This window comes from Somniosus microcephalus, chromosome 9, assembly GCF_052327205.1.
Source record: "Somniosus microcephalus isolate GS21.2 chromosome 9, FLI_Smic_1.0, whole genome shotgun sequence".
Taxonomy (NCBI): domain Eukaryota; kingdom Metazoa; phylum Chordata; class Chondrichthyes; order Squaliformes; family Somniosidae; genus Somniosus; species Somniosus microcephalus.
Window position 1 is genome coordinate 235,091,347 of NC_140995.1, and position 22,513 is coordinate 235,113,859.

General features: G+C 49.0%; 1 protein-coding gene and 1 pseudogene across 1 annotated transcript in view; both read right to left on the minus strand.

The window, feature by feature from the left end:
* Positions 1–189: 189 nt before the first annotated feature.
* On the minus strand, positions 190–1,866 carry LOC147113141 (cold-inducible RNA-binding protein B pseudogene; annotated as a pseudogene).
* LOC147113142 (uncharacterized) overlaps positions 1,734–22,513 on the minus strand; it is a 118,588-nt gene continuing 97,808 nt past the window's right edge. The window contains exons 4-5 of the mRNA XM_085998041.1: positions 16,412–16,510; positions 1,734–1,936 (exon numbers count right to left, since the gene is read on the minus strand). Of these exons, the coding sequence (XP_085854167.1) occupies positions 1,734–1,936; positions 16,412–16,510 (302 nt within the window). The remainder of the gene's footprint in view (positions 1,937–16,411; positions 16,511–22,513) is intronic.

Consider the following 22,513-nt stretch of genomic DNA (forward strand, 5'->3'; position numbering starts at 1 on the left):
CTAAATGTCCAATGGTTTACCTTGATCATTGCCGTTTCCTTGAGCACCACCTTCAAATCTACAGCATTTACATAACTTAAAAAAGATAACAAATAATCATGATTGGAGGCAAGTTTGGCAGAAAAGGATCATCTTCAGATTCATCTCCTTGGAAGGAATGTTGAATGGTTTATAACAAAGACAAGTCACTAGTGTTCCTGAAGCTGTATTTTATTCAGATACATCCACTGGCAAAGATTTGTCTCCCAAGTGGCAACGCTCTGTCCAAAGGACCATGCCAGCTGATGAAAGTACAAGAAAATGACAATTGACTTTTTAATCAGTATACAGTTTTCAATAAATGAGTTTTAAAACAAAAGACCACGATCAGTTTGCTTTCAAAGAGTCTTGTAACAAGTTACATGAAAAAAGTTGCTGTGTAGGTGGTTCTCATTACTTTTCAGTGATAAACAAAATGACTCTCAGCACTCGGACACACTGCTGGCAACATTCAGACTTAAAGGTCCCCCCCTACCCCACCCCCAAGATAATGGTTTCTACAGGTTCCATGTCACTTGTCCAAGTGAAAACATTTAAATTCATTAAAAGCCACAAAGCATGAAGTTTAATTTTTTTTTTAAAATGTTCAATCCTCATAACGAGTTAATTGAGCCAAGTGGAAACAGCGAATTCGACCAAAAATCGGTCGATTAAAAGAAAATAACTCGAGCAATCCGTATTCTCGGAGACCAGTCATCTTAAGAATGGCAGTCCGGGTTTCCAAAGATATAATGCCCGGCCAGAGAGTGGGAGTCAAGTGCTTTTCCGCGCTCTTTCATTCTTTGCGCCGCATGGAATTGTGGAAAAATCTCACCAGAAAGCAAAACGATTTCAACAAATTCCAAAGGAGCTCACGGATGGAGACTCAGTGGCGAGTTAAATCGCCAATAAAATGTCCAAATGACAAAACAGGCTCCGTGGGTCTTATTTTTAAAAAATATATAGAAAACGACATGGTATTTGAGGGGAGTCGAAAGCCCGACTTAAGGTACCACTCCAGACTAAACAACAGGTAACAAGATTAATCAAGACAATGGTGAAACTGGTTTTCTAGCATTTTAACATAACAGGCAAATCAAATTCAGATACAGAGGCTTTCTGCGGTTCCAAGAGTCGTTTTATTAACAAAGGCTGGAGTTTGATCCTGAATCTGGCAGAAATGGTTCTTTGGATTCGATCAGTCATAGTCCCTGTAAGAGCGGCTTCCGTAACTGCCACCATAGCCGCTGCTGCCGTATCCGCCGCCCTGGCTCTTGTACCCACCCGAGTAACTGTCGCGCTCTCCCGATTCGTACCGGCTGCTGCCGTAGCTGCCGTAGCCTCCGCTCCTTTCCCTATCCCAGGAACCGCCGCCTCTCCTGCTGCTATAGCCGCCGCCGCCGGCGCCGCGGCCTCCACCATACCCGCGACCGCCTCCCGACTTTTTCTCTGCGTGGCCCACCCGAATCTGCCGGCCGTCGATGGATTTTCCGTTCATCGCCTGCAGCGCGTCCCTGGCATCGTCCGGGTTGTCGAAGGTGATGAAGCCGAAACCGCGGGATGCTTGGGTGCCCCTGTCCTTGATCACTCGCACCTCGGAGATCTGCCCGTACTTGGAGAACTGCTCTTCTAGGGCCTGCTCGTCTGTGTCGAAATTGAGGCCGCCGACGAACAACTTTCCTTCATCAGACATCTTGGCGATGTTGTTGCGTACTTCACTCGGCAAAGCAAGAGCTCAAAATGGCGTTGGTCACTCCACCGCGCGAGACAAAGAGGAAGAACAGGCCGGAAATTGCGTCATTTGAATCGCTGCACGTAGAGATCGCCGGGTAAACACCTACCCGGAACCTCGTGTTATTTCTCTGACTCTCTTTCGCCCCCTCTCGGTCTGCGCAGTGCCCCTGGTATCTTAGAGCGGCTGCAGAACAGTGAAACAGGAACGGTAGCATAATGGTTATATTACTGGGTTACTAATCCAGAGGCCTGGAACTATGCTCCAGAGATCCATAATCCATTCACGGCAGCTAGGGAATTTAAATTCAGTTAATTAAATAAATCTGGAAAAAAAAGCTACCATCAGTAATGGTGACCATGAAACTATTGGATTGTCTTATAAACCCATCTGGTTCACTAATGTCCTTTAGGGAAGGAAACCTGCCATCCTTACCTGGTCTGGCCTACATGTGACTCCATAGCAATGACTCTTAACTGCCCTCTGAAATGGCCACACAAGCCACTCAGTTGTAACAAACCGCTATGAAAAACGATGATAAAACCGGACAGACCACCCGGCATCGACCAAGGCACTGGCTTAGGACACGACAACGGCACACCCAGCCCAATCGCCCTGCAAAGTCCTCCTCACTACCATCTGGGGACTTGTGCCAAAATTGGCCCACACACTAGTCAAGCAACAGACTGACATTGTCATTCACACAAAATCATACCATTCAGCCAATGACCCAGACTCCTCCATCACTATTCCTGGGTATTTCCTGTCCCACCGGCAGGACAGACCAACCAGAGGTGGTGGCACAGTGGTATACAGTCGGGAGGGATTGGGCTGGGGAGTTCTCAACATTGACTCTGGACCCCATGAAGTCTCATGGTTTTGGTTCAAGCAGGGGCAAGGAAACCTCATGCTGATTACTACCTACTGCTCTCCTTCAGCTGATGAATCACTGCTCCTCCATGTAGAACACCACTTGGAAGAAGCATTGAGGGTAGCAAGGGCATAGAATGTAATTTGGATGGTCGACTTCAATGCCGGTCATCAAGAGTGGCTCGGTAGCACCACTACTGGCCTAGCCCTAAAAACATAAGAAATAGGAGCAGGAGTAGGCCAAATAGCCCCTCAAGCCTGATCCGCCAGTCAATAAGATCAACTCCAGTTTCCCGCCCGATCACCCTCTGAGTGAAGAAATTCCTCCTTATCTCAGTCTTAAATGGTCTACCCCTTATCCTGAGACTACGCCCCCTAGTTCTAGACACTCCAGCCAGGGGAAACAACCTCTCAGCATCTACCCTGTCAATCCCCTTCAGAATCTTGTATGTTTCAATGAGATCACCTCTCATTCTTCGAAAATACAGAAAGTATAGGCCCATTCTCCACAATCTCTCAGGACAGCCCTCTCATCCCAGGAATCAATCCAGTGAACCTTCATTGCACCGCCTCCAAGGCAAGTATATCCTTCCTTAGATAAGGAGACCAAAACTGTGCACAGTACTCCAGGTGTGGTCTCACCAAGGCCCTGTACAACTGTAGCAAGACTTCCTTACTCTTATACTCCAACTCCCTTGCAATAAAGGCCATTTGCCTTCCTTATTGCTTGCTGTACCTGCATGCTCGCTTTCTGTGTTTCTTGCATGAGGACACCCAAATCTCTCTGAACACCAACATTTAAAAGTTTCTCACCATTTAAAAAATATCCTGTTTTTCTATCCTTCCTACCAAAGTGAATAACCTCACATTTCCCTACATTATACTCCATCTGCCACCTTACTGCCCACTCACTTAGTCTATCTATATCCCTTTGCAGACTCTGTGTTCTCCTCACAGCTTACTGTCCCACCTAGCTTTGTATCATCAGCAAACTTGGATACATTACACTCGGTTCCTTCATCTAGGTCATTAATATAGATTGTAAATAGCTGAGGCCCCAGCATTGATTCTTGCGGCAGCCCACTAGTTACAGCCTGCCAACCTGAAAAAGACCCGTTTATCCCTACTCTCTGTTTTATGTCTGTTAACCAGTCCTCTATCCACACTACTATATTACCCCCCAACCCCATGAGCTCTAATCTTGTGTAATAACCTTTTATGTGATACCTGATCGAATGCCTTTTGGAAATCCAAATATACTACATCCACTGGTTCCCCTTTATCCACCCTGCTAGTTACATCCTCAAAAAACTCTTAATAAATGTCTCAAACACGATTTCCCTTTCATAAAACCATGTTGACTCTGCCTAATCGTGTTATGATTTTCTAAGTGCCCTGATACCACTTCCTTAACAATGGATTCCAGCATTTTCCCGACGACTGATGTCTGGCTAACTGGCCTGTAGTGCCCTGTTTTCTCTCTCCCTCCTTTCTTGAATAGCGGTGTTACATTTGCTACCTTCCAATCCGCTGGGACCGTTCTAGAATCTAGGGAATTTTGGAAGATCAATACCAATGCATCCACTATCTCTGCAGCCACCTTTTTTAGAACCCTAGGATGTAGGCCGTCAGGTCCAGGGGATTTGTCGGCTTTTAGTCCCATTAGTTTCTCTAGTACTTTTTCTCTACTTATATTAATTACGTTAAATTCCTCACCCTCATTAGACCCTTGGTTCCCCACCATTTTTGGTATGCTTTTTATGTCTTCTACTGTGAAGACAGATACAAAATATTTCTTTAACGTTTCTGCCATTTCCTTATTCCCCAGGGGCCGTGTAGCCTGATCCTGCTCCTATTTCGTGTGTCTAATTCTGTTAGATTCAGGAGATGGTTCTGTGATAGTGGATTGGCGGTTAGGATCAGATCAGCCATGATCTTATTGAATGGCGGAGCAGGCTCGAGGGGCCGATTGGCCTACTCCTGCTCCTATTTCTTATGTTCTTATGTAATAATTTTTCCTGTCTCAGCCTCTAAGGGACCAACATTTACTTTTGCTACTCTCTTCCTTTTTACATACTTGTAGAAACTCATACAATGTTTTTATATTTCTTGCTAGTTTTCTCTCATTCTATTTTTTCCCTTTTTATCAATTTTTTGGTCATCCTTTGCTGGTTTCTGAAACTCTCCCAATCCTCAGGCTTACTACTATTCCTCACAACATTATAAGCTTCTTCTTTCAATCTAATGCTATCCTTAACTTCTTTAGTTAGCCACGGATGAATCACTTTTTCCGTTGAGTTGTTTCTCAATGGAATGTATCTTTGTTGAGAATTATGCAATATTTCTTTAAATGCTAGCCACTGCTTTTCTACCGCCATATCTTATAATCTATTTTTCCAATCTACCTTAGTCAACTCGCCCCTCATACCTATGTAATTGGCTTTATTTAAGTTTAAGACTCTAGTATCGGACTTAGGCAAGTCACTCTCAAACTTAATGTGAAATTCTATCATTATGATCACTCTGCCCCAGAGGATCCTTCACTATGAGATTGCTAATTCACCATGTCTCATTACACAATACAAGATCTAAAATAGTTTGAAATAGTTCTGACGAAGGGTCATCGACCTGAAACGTCAACTCTGTTTCTCTCTCTACAGATGTTGCCTAACCTGCTGAGTATTTCCAGCATTTTCTTTTTTTATTTCAGATTTCCAGCATCCGCAGTATTTTGCTTTTGTATCTAAAATAGTCTGTTCCCCTGGTTGGTTCCATGACATATTGTTCTAGGAACCTGTCCCAAATGCATTCCGTGAACTTGTCCTCCAGACTACCTTTGCCAATTTGATTGCCCAGTCTATATGAAGATGAAAGTCCCCTACAATTATTGCATTACCTTTGTTACAAGCTCCTACTATTGCTTGATTAATATTCTGTCCAACTGTATAGCTACTGTTAGGGGGCCTATATACTACTCCCACCAGTGTTTTCTGCCCCTTGTTATTTCTTATCTCCACCCATACTGATTCTACTTCCTGATCTATTGTCCTTATGTCATCCTTTATTTTCAGGGCTAACCCCCCCTCCTTTCCATTCTGCCTGTCTTTTCAAAATGTCAAGTACCCTGGAACATTTAGTTCCCAACCTTGGTCACAATGCAACCACGTCTCTGTAATGTCTATTAGATCAAACCCATTTATCTCTATTCGCGCCACTAGTGCGTCTATTTTGTTACGAATGCTTCATGCATTCAGATAAAGAGCCTTTAATTTAAATTTTTACCATTATTCCCTGCTTTGACCTTATTCTCTGCTGCACTGCTACTGTTAAACTCTCTGGGGGGAAAAATTCGGTTGCTTTGCGCCTCCTGCTAATGGAGTGCAAAGCAAATAGCGCCCAGGCACAGTGCTGCCAACACCTCCCGCGAAATTCAGCAGGAGGTTAGCGGCGGGGGGACCCGTTAGCGCCCGTGGCGCTGCGCCGCTGGTGATGACGTCATCGCCATGCGCAGCGCCCCGCTCACGCCCTGGCTGCGATCTTCAGTAGCGCCCCCTACTTATCGGCGGACACTATGTCCGACGGGGTGAGGGGGGCCTACCTGCGGCCGGGGTGGCGCTATTTAAAGGCGAGGTGCTGGGCGGCCATTTTTGTTGCTGGCCGCCTGCCAGCACCTGCCTCCGCTGCCGTCCCCAGCCTCTTGACCCGCCCCCCCCTCCTGCAGAGTGCCGGCTGCGCTCCATGAGCCCGGCACTTCTCTTGAGTGCCGGGCTCTTTTGCCAGCACTCCGATCCCCGGTGGCCCAGCTGGGCCCTGGGTCGCGCTGCGCAAGGCCCCTCCCCTTTAAGAAGGGGAGGAAGGCCTGCAATACCGCGGCACGATATTCACTCGCAGCGCCCCAAGAGGGAGGCAGGGCGCTTCCAGTAGCGCCCCGCTTCCCTCTTGGGGCGCTACCACTCAACGTCGGCTGCGGGGGCACAAATTAGTTAGCTCCCCAAAGGGGGCTCGACTCAATTTTTCCCCCTCTGTCCCTTCCTGTCACTTTCTGCTTATTTTTACCCAAATCGCTACACTGCTCTATTGCCTTGACCTTTCTCTTTAGATTTCTAAATTTCCCTTCACTTGACTCCGCCCCCCCCCCCCCCCCCACTTTTTGGTTTAAAGCCCTATCTACAGCCCTAGTTATTCGATTCACCAGGACGCTGGTCCCAGCCCGGTTTAAGTGGAGACTGTCCAGGCGGAACAGCTCCCTCTTTCACCAGTACTGGTGCCAGTGCCCCATGAATTGAAACCCCTTCTTCCCACACCACTCTTTGAGCCCTGCATTTAATTCTCTGATCTGCTTGACCCGATGCCAATTTGCGCGTGGCTCAGGTAGTAATCCAGAGATTATCACCCTTGAGGTTCTGCTTATTAATTTAGATCCTATCTCCTCAAACTCCCTCAGCAGAACTTCATTCTTAGTTCTACCTATGTCGTTGGTTCCTACATGAACCATGACAACTGGATCCTCCCCCTCCCACTCCCAGTTGTTCTCCAGCCATGAGGAGATATCCTTAACCCTGGCACCGGGCAGGCAACACAGCCTTCGGGACTCTCTTTCGCGGCTGCAGAAAACAGCATCTATCCCCCTGACTATATTCACAATATATATTAATGATCTAGATGAGGGAACCAGATGTAATATCTCCAAGTTTGCAGACAACACAAAGCTGGGTGGGCGTGTGTGCTGTGAGGAGGATGCAGAGAAACTCCAGTATGATTTGGACAGGTTGGGTGATTGGGCAGATACATGGTAGATGCAGTATAATGTGGATAAATGCGAGGTTATCCACTTTGGTGGCAAAAACAGGAAGGCAGATTATTATCTGAATGGCAATAGATTGGGAGAAGGGGCAACGAGTCCTGGGTGTCCTTGTGCACCAGTCGCTGAAGGTAAGCAAGGGTGTCTTGCTGCAGTTGTACGGGGCCTTGGTGAGACCACATCTTGAGTATTGTGTGCAGTTTTGGTCGCCTTATCTGAGGAAGGATGTTCTTGCCATGGAGGGAGTGCAGCGAAGATTCACCAGGTTGATACCTGGGATGGCAGGAATGACATATGAGGAGAGATTGGATTGATTGGGCTTATATTCGCTGGAGTTTACAAGAATGAGAGGGGATCTCATTGAAACTTATAAAATTCTAACAGGATTAGACAGATTACATGCAGGAAGGATGTTCCCGATGGTCGGGGAGTCCAGAACCAGGGGTCACAATCTAAGGATAAGGGGTAAGTCATTTAGGACAGAGATGAGGAGGAATTTCTTCACCCAGAGAGTAGTGAACTTGTGGAATTCTCTACCACAGAAGGCAGTTGAGGCCAATTCATTAAATATATTCAAGAAGGAGTTAGATATATTTCTTAAGGCTAAAGGGATCAAGGGTTATGGGGAGAAAACAAGGACAGGGTACTGAATTTGGATGATCAGCCATGATCTCATTAAATGGCGGGGCAGGCTCGAGGGGCCGAATGGACTACTCCTGATCCTATCTTCTATGTTTCTATATACTGTCCCCTACCACTACCACATTCCTTCCTTCTCCCCCAACTTGGATGGCCCCTGTACCACGGTGCCACGGTCAGTTTGCCCATCCTCCCTGTAGTCCTTTTCCTCATCCATACAGGTAGCAAGTACCTCGTACCTGTTGGACAAGGTCACGGGCTGAGGCTCCTCCATCATTACATCCTGGGTCCTCATACCTGCCTCACTCGCAGTCACACCCTCCTGGCCACTGACGAACTCTAAAGTACTACTTAACCTAAATGGTGTGACTGCTTCCTGGAACAAAGTGTCCAGGTAACTCTCCCCCTCCCTGATGCATCGCAATGTCTGCAGCTCGTACTCCAGCTCAACAACTCTGAGCTGAAGTTCCTCGAATTGCAGACACTCACTGCAGATATGGTTGCTCGGGATCGCGATGCAAAAGACAAGGCTGAAGCCATTTTTGAAGATGGGGATATTCATGAAGCCTCCTCCTCCCGTTAGTTGTTTAATTGTCCACCACCATTCACGGCTGGATATCGCAGGACTGCAGAGCTTGGATCTGATCCATTGGTTGTGGGATCGCTTAGCTCTGTCTATAGCATGCTGCTTCCGCTGTTTAGCATGCATGTAGTCCTGTGTTGCAGCTTCCCCAGGTTGGCAGGTCATTTTTTAGGTACTGTACGCCTGGTGCTGCTTCTGGCATGCTCTACTACACTCCTAATTGACCAAGGTTGGTCACGTGGCTTGATGGTAATGTTAGAGTGAGGGATATGCCAGAGCCCTGAGGTTAAAGAACGGTAGTATAGTGGTTGTGTTACTAGTAATCCAGCGACCTGGACTAATTATCCAGAGACATGAGTTCAAATCCCACCATGGCAGCTGGGGAATTTAAATTCAGTTCATTAAATAAAATTTGGAATAAAAAGCTAGTATGAGTAATGGTGACCATGAAACTATTGGATTGTTTTATAAACCCATCTGGTTCACTAATGTCCTTTAGGGAAAGAAATCTGCCATCATTACCTGGTCTGTCCTACATATGATTCCAGACCCTTCTTCTCCTTCTTCTTCACAGCAATGTGGTTGACTCTTAACTGCCCTCTGAAATGGCCTAGCAAGCCACTCGGTTGTAAAAAACTGCGACGAAAAACAATAAGGAAAAAACTTGACGGACCACTTGGCACCAGCTACAGACATGATAAAAGCACACCCAGCCCAGTTGACCCTGCAAAGTCCTCCTCACCAACATCTGGGGACTTGTGTCAAAATTGGGAGAGCTGTCCCACAGACTAGTCAAGCAACAGCCTGACATAATCATACTCACAGAATCATATCTTTCAGACAATGTCCCAAACTCCTCCATCACCATCCCTGGGTATATCCTGTCTCACCGGCAAGACAGACCCACCAGGGGTGGCGGCACTGTGGTATACAGTCGGGAAGGAGTGGCCCTGGGAGTCCTCAACATTGACTCATAACCCCATGAAGTCTCATGGCTTCAGGTCAAGCATGGGCAAGGAAACCTCCTGTTGATTACCACCTACCACTCTCCCTCAGCTGATGAATCAGTACTCCTCCATGTGGAACACCACTTGGAAGAAGCACTGAGAGTAGCAAGGGCATGGAATGTACTCTGGGTGGGGGACTTCAATGTCCATCACCAAGAGTGGCTCGGTAGCACCACAACTGATTGAGCTGGCTGAGTCCTGAAGGACATAGCTGCCAGACTGGGCCTGCAGCAGATGGAATTCAGCTTTTTTGTGCATGTTTGGACCAAAGCTGTAATCAGGTCTGGAGCCGAGTGGTCCTGGTGGAAGCCAAACTGAGCATCGCTGAGCTGCTTATTGATTAGTGCCGCTTGATAGCACTGTCGACAACACCTTCCATCACTTTGCTGATGATTGAGAGTAGACTGACGGGGCGGTAAATGGCCAGACTGGATTTGTCCTGCATTTTGTGGACAGGACATACCTGAGCAATTTTCCACTTTGTTGGGTAGATGGCAGTGTTGTAGCTGTACTGGAACAGCTTGGCTAGAGGCGCAGTTAGTTCTGGAGCACAAGTCTTCAGCACAACAGCCAGGATGTTGTCGGGGCCCACAGCCTTTGCTGTATCCAGTGCGCTCAGCCGTTTCTTGATATCACCTGAATTGAATCGAATTGGCTGAAGGCTAGCTTCTGTGATGGTGAGGACCTCAGGAGGAAGGAGAGATCATCCACTCGGCACTTCTGGCTGAAGATGGTTGCAAACGCTTCAGGTTTGTCTTTTGCACTCACGTGCTGAGCTCCACCATCATTGAGGATGGGGTTATTCATGGAGCCTCCTCCTCCCATTATTTGTTTAATTCACGATTGGATGTGGCAGGACTGCAGAGCCTTGATCTGATCCGTTGATTGTGGGATCGCTTAGTCCTGTCTATAGCATGTTACTTCTGCTTTTTAGCATGCATGTAGTCCTGTGTTGCAGTTTCCCCAGGTTGGCACCTCATTTTTAGGTACGCCTGGTGCTGCTCCTGGCATGCTCTTCTACACTCCTTATTGAACAGGGTTGGTCCCCTGGTTGGTGGTAATGGTAGAGGGAGGGATATGCCGGGCCATGAGGTTAAACATTGTGGTGGAATACAATTCTGCTGCTGCTGATGGCGCACAGCGCCTCATGGATGCCCAGTTTTGAGCTGCTAGATCTGTTCTGAATCTATCCCATTTAGCACGGTGGTAGTGCCACACAACACGATGGAGGGTGTCCTCAGTGTGAAGACGGGACTTAGTCTCCACAATGACTGTGCGGTGGTCACTGCCACCAATACTGTCATGGACAGCTGCATTTGCGACAGGTATATTAGTGAGGATGAGGTCAAGTAGGTTTTACCCCTCGTGTTGGTTCTCTCACCACCTGTCGCAGGCCTAGACTGGCAGTTATGTCCTTCAGGACTCGGCCAGCTCGGTCAGTAGTGGTGCTACTGAGCCACTCTTGGTGATGGACATTGAAGTCCCCCACCCAGAGTACATTCTGTACCCTTGCTACTCTCGGTGCTTCTTCCAAGTGGTGTTCAACATGGAGGAGTACTGATTCATCAGCTGAGGGAGGGCGGTAGGTGGTAATCAGCAGGAGGTTTCCTTGCCCATGCTTGACCTGAAGCCGTGAGACTTCATGGGGTCCAGAGTCAATGTTGAGGACTCCCAGGGCCACTCCTTCCTGACTGTAGACCATTGTGCCACCACCCCTGGTGGGTCTGTCCTGCCGGTGGGACAGGACATACCCAGAGATGGTGATGGAGGAGTTTGGGACATTGGCTGAAAGGTATGATTCTGTGAGTATGACTATGTCAGGCTGTTGCTTGACTAGTCTGTGGAACAGCTCTCCCAATTTTGGCACAAGTCCCCAGACGTTGGTGAAGCGGACTTTGCAGGGTCGGCTAGGCTGGGTGTGCCATTGCCGTGTCCGTAGCCGGTGCCGAGGTCGATCCGGTTTCATTCTTATTATGTTTCGTAGCTGTTAGTTACAACGGAGTGACTTGCTAGGCCATTTCAGAGGGCAGTTAAAAGTCAACCACATCGCTGTGGGTCTGATTTCCTTCCCTAAAGGACATTAGTGAACCAAATGGGTTTTTACGACAATCCGATAGTTTCATGGTCACCATTACTGATACTAGCTTTTTATTCCAGTTTTATTTAATTAACTGAATCTAAATTCCCAGCTGCCGTGGTGGGATTTGAATTCACGTCTCTGGATCATGAGTCCGGGCTTCTGGATTAATAGCCCAGTGACATTACCACTACGCTACCGTTGATGAAGGGAATGCAATGGATGTTTTCTACATGGATTTTCGGAAGGCGTTTGACAAAGTACCACATATGTTGTTAACAAAATTGAGGCCCATGGAATAGTTGTGGTAAATGGCTGTTTTTCAGACTGGAGGATGGTAGACAGTGGTGCTCCCCAAGAGTCAGTGCTGGGGCCACTGATTTTTTTGATATTTTTTGGATATTGGAATACATAGTATTTCTAAATTTGCGGATGACACCGAACTTGGGGGTGTGGCAAACAGTGATGATGATACCAATCGACTGCAGCAGGACATAGAAAGGCTAGCAGAATGGGCAGACAAGTGGCAGATGGAATTTAATACAGTGAAGTGTGAGGTGATGCATTTTGGCAGAAGGAACAGGGAGAGGCAATATACACTTAATGGCTCAGTTTTAAAGAGTGTGCAGGGACAGAGGGACCTGGGAGTTAATGTGCATAGGTCCCTGACGGTGGCAGGACATATTGAGAGGTTAACAAAACATATGGGATCTTGGGCTTCATAAATAGAGGTATTGAGTACAAAAGTAGAGAAATTATGCTGAACCTTTATAAAGCGCCTGTTAGGCCACAACTGGAGTATTGCGTCCAGTTCTGGTCACCACACTTTAGGAAGGATGTGAAGGCCCTTGAGAGGGTGCAGAAGAGATTTACCAGAATGGTTCCGGGGATGGGGGATCTTAGCTACAAGGACAGGTTGAAGAAGCTGGATTTGTTTTCATTAGAGCAAAGGAAGTTGAGGGGTGATTTGATAGCGGTGTACAAGATTGTGACGGGTTTGGATAGGCTAGATGGGGAAAGGCTGTTCCCACTAGTTGATGGTACAAGGACTAGGGGACACAGATTTAAGGTTTTGGGCAAGAGATACAGGGGGGATGTGAGGAAAATCTTTTTACACAGCGAGTGGTGATGACCTGGAATTCGCTGCCACGGAAGTGGTGGAAGCGGAGACACTCAATGTTTTCAAGGGGAGACTGGATAAGCACTTGAGGGAAATAAACTTGCAGGGCTACGGGGATAGAGCGGGGGAATGGGACTGACTGAATTGCTCTAGAGAGCCAGCATGGACTCGATGGGCTGAATGGTCTCCTTCTCATAGAGTCATAGTCATAGAGTTTTACAGCACAGAAAGAGGCCCTTCGGCCCATCGTGTCTGCGCCGCCCATCCATCCCTGTCCAGTCTAATCCCATTTTCCAGCATTTGGTCCATAGCCTTGTATGCAATGGCATTTCAAGTGCTCATCCAAATGCTTCTTGAATGTTGTGAGGGTTCCTGCCTCTACCACCCTTTTAGGCATTGAGTTCCACATTCCAACCACCCTCTGGGTGAAAAAGTTCCTCCTCAAATCCCCTCTAAATCTCCTGCCCCTTACCCTGAATCTATGCCCCCTTGTTATTGACCCCCCTACTAAGGGGAAAAGTTCCTCTTTGTCTACCCTATCTATGCCCCTCATCATTTTGTACACCTCAATCAGGTCCCCCCTCAGCCTTCTTTGCTCCAAGGAAAACAACCCCAGCCTGTTTAGTCTTTCTTCATAGCTGAGGCGCTCCATCCCAGGTAACATCCTGGTGAATCTTCTCTGCACCCTCTCCAAAGCAATCACATCCTTCCTATAGTGAGGTGACCAGAACTGCACACAGTACTCCAGCTGTGGCCTCACCTTCTGTGTTGTTATGACTCTATGGCCACGATTTTATTAATGGAGGTGGGTTGGGTGCGGATCAGGTGGTTTCCGGCTTCCAGTCCCACCCCCAGCTGCATCCGGCCCACAGACGTGATTTTGCCTTGATTGACCTTGATAAGCCCGCCCAATTAACAGGAAGCGGGTCAGATGACGTCATTTGATGACGCGTCCTCTGCCGGTTTCCTTAAAGGGACTACGCACAATTTTATGTTGACTGTTGATTTTTCAGTGTTTGACAGCATTGAGGTGCTGCAAACGCTGACAATCACTGCACAAAGGTGACCTCTTGCACCCAGGCTCTCCAATGACTCCCTCCATAGGATGGAATAAATGGCAGCTGCAGGTGAGGTGACAGAAGCGATCTGTCACTGGTGAGAGGGTTCTCACAATGAGATAGCACTGGACATGGATTAAAAAACTTGTAAACTAAAGAAATGTGTAAATGTATTAAAAATGCAGTAACCAACATTTTCTTTCCTCTGACACTCACCATGTGCAACATTGGATCCTTCACACCACTTCTGCAGCTGTCATCAATCCAGAAACATTACAGCAGACTCACAACACGCCACACTTACCTGGCATGGTGTCCGGACGTCGGGAAACCCGAGCCAGAAGCGGCGAAATTCAAAAATAGGCTGACAACTACCGGGAGCTACCTGTTAACAGGCAGGCAATTGCCTTTAATCCGCTTCCCGCCACTAGGTGTCGGGTCCATTCGCAAATCGGGGACCCGACACTTGGGAAAGCTGTTTGGAGGCGGGTTGACGGTGGGATCGCAACCCGCCATCAATCAAGACGATTTTAACCTATGACCCGCCTCCAAACCCGCCCTCTGAGCGCCGGCAAAATTGCGGCCTATGACTCTATGAGTTTGGAAAAAGCAAACATAGGAAGAAAAAGTTGCTGAGATGACAATGTAACAGTATATTGACCAGAATGGGGTTGTATATCCAGCCATCTATTCAATGACCTATGGGTCATAAAACACCCAACAAGAATTAGATAATGACAGCTTGTGTTTAAAATTGTATAAAAAGAGATACAAAGCTTTGCTCAGTAGGAAATTTGGCTAGCTTCAAGAAGAGCCTCCGTGAATGGCCTGGATAGGCATCCCTCATGATTCCCGGAAAGTTCTTTACACACAAGTTGCGAGATGTAGGACTGCGTGTACTACTCTGTATGTAGTCTTAAGATGAATGTTTTGAAACAATAAATTAAATTAATTCATAGAATCATAGAAACTTACAGTACAGAAGGAGGCCTTTCGGACTGTTGTGCCTGTGCTGGCTCTTTGAAAGAGCCGTCGTGCTTAGTGCCACAGCCCCGCTTTTTGTCCGTAACCCTGTAAGTTCCTCATCCTCAAGGACCTGTTCAACTCCCTTTTAAAATTATTTGTGGGATCAGGTTCCACCACCTTTTCAGGAAGAGCGTTCCAGATCCTGACAACTCTGAGTGAAAAAAATTCTCCTCATCTCCCCTCTAGATGATTTTGAATCCATGACCTCTGGTTATTGACCCACTCGCCAGAGGGAATAGTTTTTCTCGACCTACTCTATCAAACCTCTCATCATCTTGCAAACCTCTATTAGGTCACCTCTTAACCTTCTCTGTTCCAAAGAGAACAGTCCTAACTTTTCCAGCATCTCCTCATAACTGAAGTCACAGAATCACAGAAACCCCACAGTGCAGATAGAGGCCATTTCAGCCCATCGAGCCTGCACCGACACATATCCCACCCGATCCCCGTAACCCCTACATCAACACATATCCCACCCTATCCCCGTGTATTTAATCCCCCTAACACTAAGGGTCAATTTATCATAGCCAATCAACCTAGCCCGCACATCTTTGGACTGTGGGAGGAAACCGGAGCACCCGGAGGAAACCCACGCAAACACGGGGAGAATGTGCAACCTCCACACAGACAGTCACCCGAGGCCGGAGTCGAACCCGGGTCTCTGGCGCTGTGAGGCAACAGTGCTAACCACTCTCCCTCATCCCTGGTAACATCCTGGTAAACCTCCTTTTCTGAGGCCTTTACACTGATGAATATATATCTTATTAAAAATAATATAAAAATCTGCATGCATTTTCTATCTACAAAACATTACTTCATGTTGTCACATCTTTTGTAACTTTTTTTGTCAACTTTTTCCACTACAAAGTCCAGTACAGGAAACTTTGTGATATCCGGCACCGACCTGTTGCTGTCCCATCAAAAGTGCCAGACAAACCAGCGCTAATGTTAAAACATACGGAAGCTTTTGAGCTCCGTATCTAGTAACAAACCCTGTTGCTCAACAGCTTCTAAACAGTCAACCGTAGCTTGCAAGCGTCTCTGTAGCTAAGCAACAGCTTTAGCTAGACCTTGCAGAGCCTGACTGGTGAAAAAAAAGCAACGAAAAGAAAAAAAAATTACTGAACTGACTCCTGAATTTTGCTGGTGGCTCGAGCATTCCGGACAGTTAACCTCCAGATAAACCAAAGTTTCCTGTATCTATATTTGTAATGGAAAGAGGCGGTGTAAACTGGCACATCACTGTGTACCTACAGGCTCTGGCCACTAAGTGTTGCTGTAATATATTTTCCCCACAAATCACTCAAAATGCTTTCTGAAAATTTGCAGATGAAATATTTTCTCAATAACTGAAATTTATAATGTCCAAAATGAGACTTTAACCGAAATTTGAAGAATTACATATTTTACAATATGTCTGGGTAAAGCCTAAAATCACTATTTTAAAATGCCTAGAAATGCTTTAAATGGATATATTTACCATTAATTTTTGCAGGGTTCCCAATGCTAAGTGGTACTGTTGTGTATCCAAACTGTGTCTCCCAGCTCAATCCAGACAGCTGCAATTTCTTTGAGAAAGCTACAAAAACAATAAAAAAATGATTTTATTACTTGACTGAGGGGAGGTTTTATAAGTTTAAAAAATTTATATCACCTTTCAGTTGTTTTCAGAAAGATCACCCAAAGCCTGTTTTTGCTCCCACCCTTACTGCCTTGTGGGCCTATTTCTGCTTCATTGTCCTGCTCCCCATTGTTGTGCCACCCATGCCCAGTCACCTCCCACTCCGTCACAGTCCCATGCCTTGGTCTTGCCAGCAGAGCCCATCCCATTTATAAGAACACTAGCAGGGGGGGCCCGGCGTCGCCAGGGCAGTTTAGAGGGCCGCGCGGTTGACGGCCGGCCGCTGCCGCTCCCCCGCTCTGTGTCTCGGGCCGCGCGGTTGTGAGGCCCGGCATGAGTGACCCAAACTCACCTCCCGCTCCGGCGGGCCGACGCAGCTGCCCCGCTCGCTGTTGAGGAAAAGCAGGGGAAAAAATGGCGGCGAAGTTTCGGGAGGCTGCAGGATTAGGTCCCGCCTGTGACGCACCGATTGGTCAACCATCAGGTCACTGAACTGTAGGATTGGTCAACCATCACGTCACTCAACGCTAATGAGCGGTAGGATTGGTCAACCGCGAATGAGCGGATTTTTGAACCTTTTTTGTATACTGTCCGAACAATTTTTGTCTGACCAAAAAGTAAATACGCCTATGACACTCCCCTGATCATCAGCTTTCTTTTGATATAACATATGTGCAGGTACGCTCTATAACTTTTGAGTGTATAGCGGACAGACATACAGGCAGACATACAGACAGATATACAGACATACAGACAGACGGACAGACATACTGCTTTATATATATATACTAGCTGAAGTGCCCGGTGGTGCCGAGGGATTTTTGAGGGCATGTTGTTGTTGGAAGAGAGAGAGAGCGACTGGGGGGAAGAGAGAGAGCGACTGGGGGGTGTCGAAATCTCGACTCCGAGTAAGACTCTAGACACCGGATTCCGTCAGAAAAGTAATACTTTAATGTTTTACTTGCAGAAGGGAAGCGTGTCTCAGTCAATGGCTGAGGCAACAACTTCAACAAGCACGCATTCGGACTCTATATTTATACAGTGAAGTAAACAACTCCTGATTGACACATCATTATCATACATCAAACCGTTTCATGCACAAGAACAATCAATAGAACATCTTATCACATTCCTGTACGTACACATAGTTAATCATTGCTACATACACAAAGACATCTGTCACCAGAGACTTACTCCTATTCCTCTTACATTGTTCAGTTACAGGCTGCACCTTGGGAGCGGTTTTGGTGCCTAGCACATTCTGTTCTGGCCATGTTCCAACAGTCTTGCATCAACTAAACCAATACTTAAACTTTTAACCCATGTCAACTATCCCATCATACTTTGCAAGACTGACACAAAACTATATGTATGATATTCTATATTTCCACAGGGGAAGAGAGAGAGTGACTGGGGGGGAGAGAGAGAGCGACTGGGGGGAAGAGAGAGAGCGACTGGGGGGAAGAGAGAGAGCGACTGGGGGGAAGAGAGAGAGCGACTGGGGGGAAGAGAGAGAGCGACTGGGGGGGAAGAGAGAGAGCGACTGGGGGGAAGGGGAGGGGGAGGAGTGGAGGAAGGGGAGGGGGGATGCGGGGGGGAGGCAGGGGGACGAGGGGGAGAAGGGAGTGTGTGGTGGGGAGAGGGGGAGGGTGGAGAGGGGCAGGGGGAGGAGGGAGTGTGTGGGAGGGGGGTGGGGAGGGGGACGGGGGTGAGGGAGGGGGAGGGGGTGTGTGGGGGGGCGAAGGGGGGGGTGGAAATGGTGTGGGGGGGAAGAGAGAGAGCGACTGGGGGGAAGAGAGAGAGAGCGACTGGGGGGAAGAGAGAGAGAGCGACTGGGGGAAGAGAGAGAGCGATGGGGGAAGAGAGAGCGACTGGGGGGGAAGAGAGAGAGCGACTGGGGGGAAGAGAGAGAGCGACTGGGGGGATGAGAGAGAGCGACTGGGGGGAAGAGAGAGAGCGACTGGGGGGAAGAGAGAGAGCGACTGGGGGGAAGAGAGAGAGAGCGACGGGGGAAGCGAGAGAGCGACTGGGGGAAGAGAGAGAGCGACGGGGGGAAGAGAGAGAGCGATGGGGGGAAGAGAGAGAGCGACTGGGGGGAAGAGAGAGAGCGACTGGGGGGAAGAGAGAGAGCGACTGGGGGGAAGAGAGAGAGCGACTGGGGGGAAGAGAGAGAGCGACTGGGTGGAAGAGAGAGAGCGACTGGGGGGAATAGAGAGAGCGACTGGGGGGAAGAGAGAGAGCGACTGGGGGGAAGAGAGAGAGCGACTGGGGGGAAGAGAGAGAGCGACTGGGGGGAAGAGAGAGAGCGACTGGGGGGAAGAGAGAGCGCGACTGGGGGGAAGAGAGAGAGCGACTGGGGGGAAGAGAGAGAGCGACTGGGGGGAAGAGAGAGAGCGACTGGGGGGAAGAGAGAGAGCGACTGGGGGGAAGAGAGAAAACGACGGGGGGAAGAGAGAGAGCGACTGGAGGGAAGAGAGAGAGCGACTGGGGGAAGAGTGAGAGCGACTGGGGGGAAGGGGAGGGGGAGGAGTGGAGGAAGGGGAGGGGGGATGCGGGGGGGAGGCAGGGGGACGAGGGGGAGAAGGGAGTGTGTGGTGGGGAGAGGGGGAGGGTGGAGAGGGGCAGGGGGAGGAGGGAGTGTGTGGGAGGGGGGTGCGGAGGGGGACGGGGGTGAGGGAGGGGGAGGGGGTGTGTGGGGGGGCGAAGGGGGGGGTGGAAATGGTGTGGGGGGGAAGGGTGGGGGTGGGGGAAGGAGGGGGGAAGGGAGGTGGGGGGGAAAGGGAGGGGGGGAGCCAGCAGACCCTCTCCCCTCTGCCGGCGATGGCTCCGCGGAGCTCCGTGCCGCCCCACGCACTGACATGGCCCAGCCGAGCGCAGCGCCCCGGTCAGCCCGAGCCCCGCCCTCCCGAGCCCCGCCCTCCCGAGCACCGGCCCCCCACCCGAGCCGCGGTGGGGAAGGAGAGAGCCGCCGCTCCTCCGGTCGATGTGTTGCGGGCCGACCCCTGATGAGCGCCCGATCAGCTGAGCCCGAGCCTCGCAGTGACCGCAACTCATCTCCCGCTCGGCTCCCTCCCGCCAGCCTTTACCAAAATGGCGGCGATGGCAACACTCGGCCCAGTCACGAGCCGCCAGCCTTTACCAAGATGGCGGCGATCAAGGGGCGGGCCCAGTGGGAGGGGCGGTGCCTAGCTCGGGCGTGGCTGGGCAACAGAGGCCCAGGCTTCCAGGCCTGCAAAAATGGTGAAAGGTAGGAAAATTATAGATGTTAGAGAAAAGATTGACAAATGAATTAACTTTTTTAAAAAACAATTTGTGTTTTAAAAGCAACCTTTTTTTTTGCTGGAAATGTAGATTCGAAAAGAAACACGCAGAAAGCGGGAAAAAGAAACGAAGAGTTTGGAATCAAGATGGCGGCCACTCACCTCGGTTCAGAATGATTAGGCCCGCCCACACACGCACCGATTGGTCAACCGTCAGGTCACTGAAGTGTAGGATTGGTCAATCGTCCTGTCACTCGACTCTAGGACGGCATGCACGCGCGACAAACCCACCCCTGTGACGCAGCGATTGGTCGACCGTCGGGTTGTTCGACTGTACGATTGGTCGACCTTCACGTCACTCGATGCTAATGAGCGGCTAATGAGCGGAATTTTGAACGTTTTTTGGATACCGTGGGCGCAATTTTTGTCCGACCGAAAAGTAAATACGCTTATGACCGTTCCGGAATGGTAAGCTTTCTTTTGATGTAACGCACGTGTAGGTACGCTCTATAACTTGAGAGTGTATAGCCGGACAGACAGGCAGACAGGGAGACGGAAGGACAGACAGAAATACCGCTTTATATATAGAGAAGATATAAGAGCAGGAGTAGGTCATTCAGCCCCTCGAGCCTGCTCTGCCATTCAATAAGCTCATGGCTGATCTGATCTTGGCCTCAACTCCACTTCCCTGCCCGCTCCCCATAACCGTTTACTCCCTTACCATTCAAAAATTTGTCTATCTCCACCTTAAATATATTCAATGACCCAGCCTCCACAGCTCTCTGGGGAAGAGAATTCCAAAGATTCACAACCCTCTGAGAGAAGAAATTCCTCCTCATTTCTGTTTTAAATGGGTGCCCCCATATTCTGAAATTATGCCCCCTAGTTCTAGATTCCCCCACGAGGGGAAACATCCTCCCTGCATCTATCCTGTCAAGCCCCTTCAGAATCTTATATGTTTCAATAAGATCCCCTCTCATTCTTCTAAACTCCAATGAGTATAGGCCCAACCTGCTCAACCTTTCTTCATAAGACAACCCCTTCATCTCCGGAATCAACCTCGTGAACCTTCTCTGAACTGCCTCCAATGCAAGTATAACCTTCCTTAAATAAGGAGACCGAAACTGTGCAGTACTCCAGGTGTGGTCTCACACAGGTGTGGTACAGTTGTAACAGGACTTCCCTACTTTTATACTCCATTCCCTTTGTAATAAAGGCCAACACTCCATAATTACTTGCTGTACCTGCATGCTAACTTTTTGTGATTCATGTACAAGGACCCCCTGTGGTAAACCACGTTCACTATCGTATCACTGTTAGTAGTTAGCACTGTTCACCACTGTTCGTTATAACTGTATCACTGACCACTATTGTATCACGGTACGAGGTCGCCTCTTGCCACACTGCTATACCTGGGATGACCACTGCCGACTCCGCCTTGGCTCCACCCACCAGGCCAGGTATAAAGGTGAGCGACTGGCTGGTATTCCTCCTGCTTGGATCGGATCACCCACGAGAGTGGGCTCTGTTATTTAGTCAATAAAAACCTTTAGTCACCTTCGTAACTCTTCGCCTTTTATTGGAGGAATTGATAGGTATATCAATTTTATTGACTAAATTTAATGATGTCCGACAACGAGTCACAACCGGCGGAGGAGCCACCAGCGCAGCTCCCAGGAGCACAGCCACACCAGCCAGCTTGGCTGCGAGCCCTCAGACCGCCGTACCTGGACCTGAACCCACGAGCAGCAAACTCAGCCGCAGACTTTAAACACTGGCTGGTCTGCTTCGAATCATACCTGAGAGAATCCAGCGTCCCTCAGGCATCCAAACTAAGTGTCCTGCAGGCACAACTGAGCCCGAGAGTATACACTCTCATCGAGGACATGACTACCTACGAGACTGCCATCAACCTGCTGAAACAGAAGTACCGGACCCCGGTAAACTACATGTACGCTAGGCACCTCCTAAGATCACGGCCGCAACAGCCAGGAGAATCAGTAGCCGAATTCTCACAGGCGCTATATGCACTCGCCAGGAACTGTGACTTTAAATCGGTGTCGGCAGCCGAAAATACTGAAGATAATATCCGCGACGCATTCCTGAAAGGCCTACGGTCCGAGTACTCACGGCAAAGACTGCTGGAAGCTAAAGACCTCAGCATGGAAAAAGCTGAAGCCCTCGCTATTTCCCTGGAAGTGGCCCACCAAGATCAGGAAGCATTCACCAGGTACTGCTCGCGACCCTGGGACTCGGGCCCGACCCCTACCACAGCACCCTTCCCAGCGCCGCCCCCGGGACCTACCTCTGCGTCGGCGTCCCGGACCCGACCGGCCCCGCCACCCCCGGCACCGGCCCCGACATCGGGCATCCGCGATCGGGCCGCCGGCTGTTTTTTTTGTGGCCAGGAGAAGCACCCGAGGTCGCGCTGCCCAGCCAAGAACTCCATATGTAAAACCTGCCTGAAGAAAGGCCACTTCTCCAAGGCCTGCAGGAGCGGATCCTCAGAGGCCAGCAGTGTCGCATGCGAACTATGGGGGCGGCCATCTTCGTTTAGGGCAACTGAGGCCAGCATCCCCACACATGAGTCATGGGGGCGGCCATCTTTGTTTAGGGCAACTGAGGCCAGCATCCCCACACATGAGTCATGGGGGCGGCCATCTTTGATTAAGGCAACCGACCCCAATAGTGCCTCATGGGG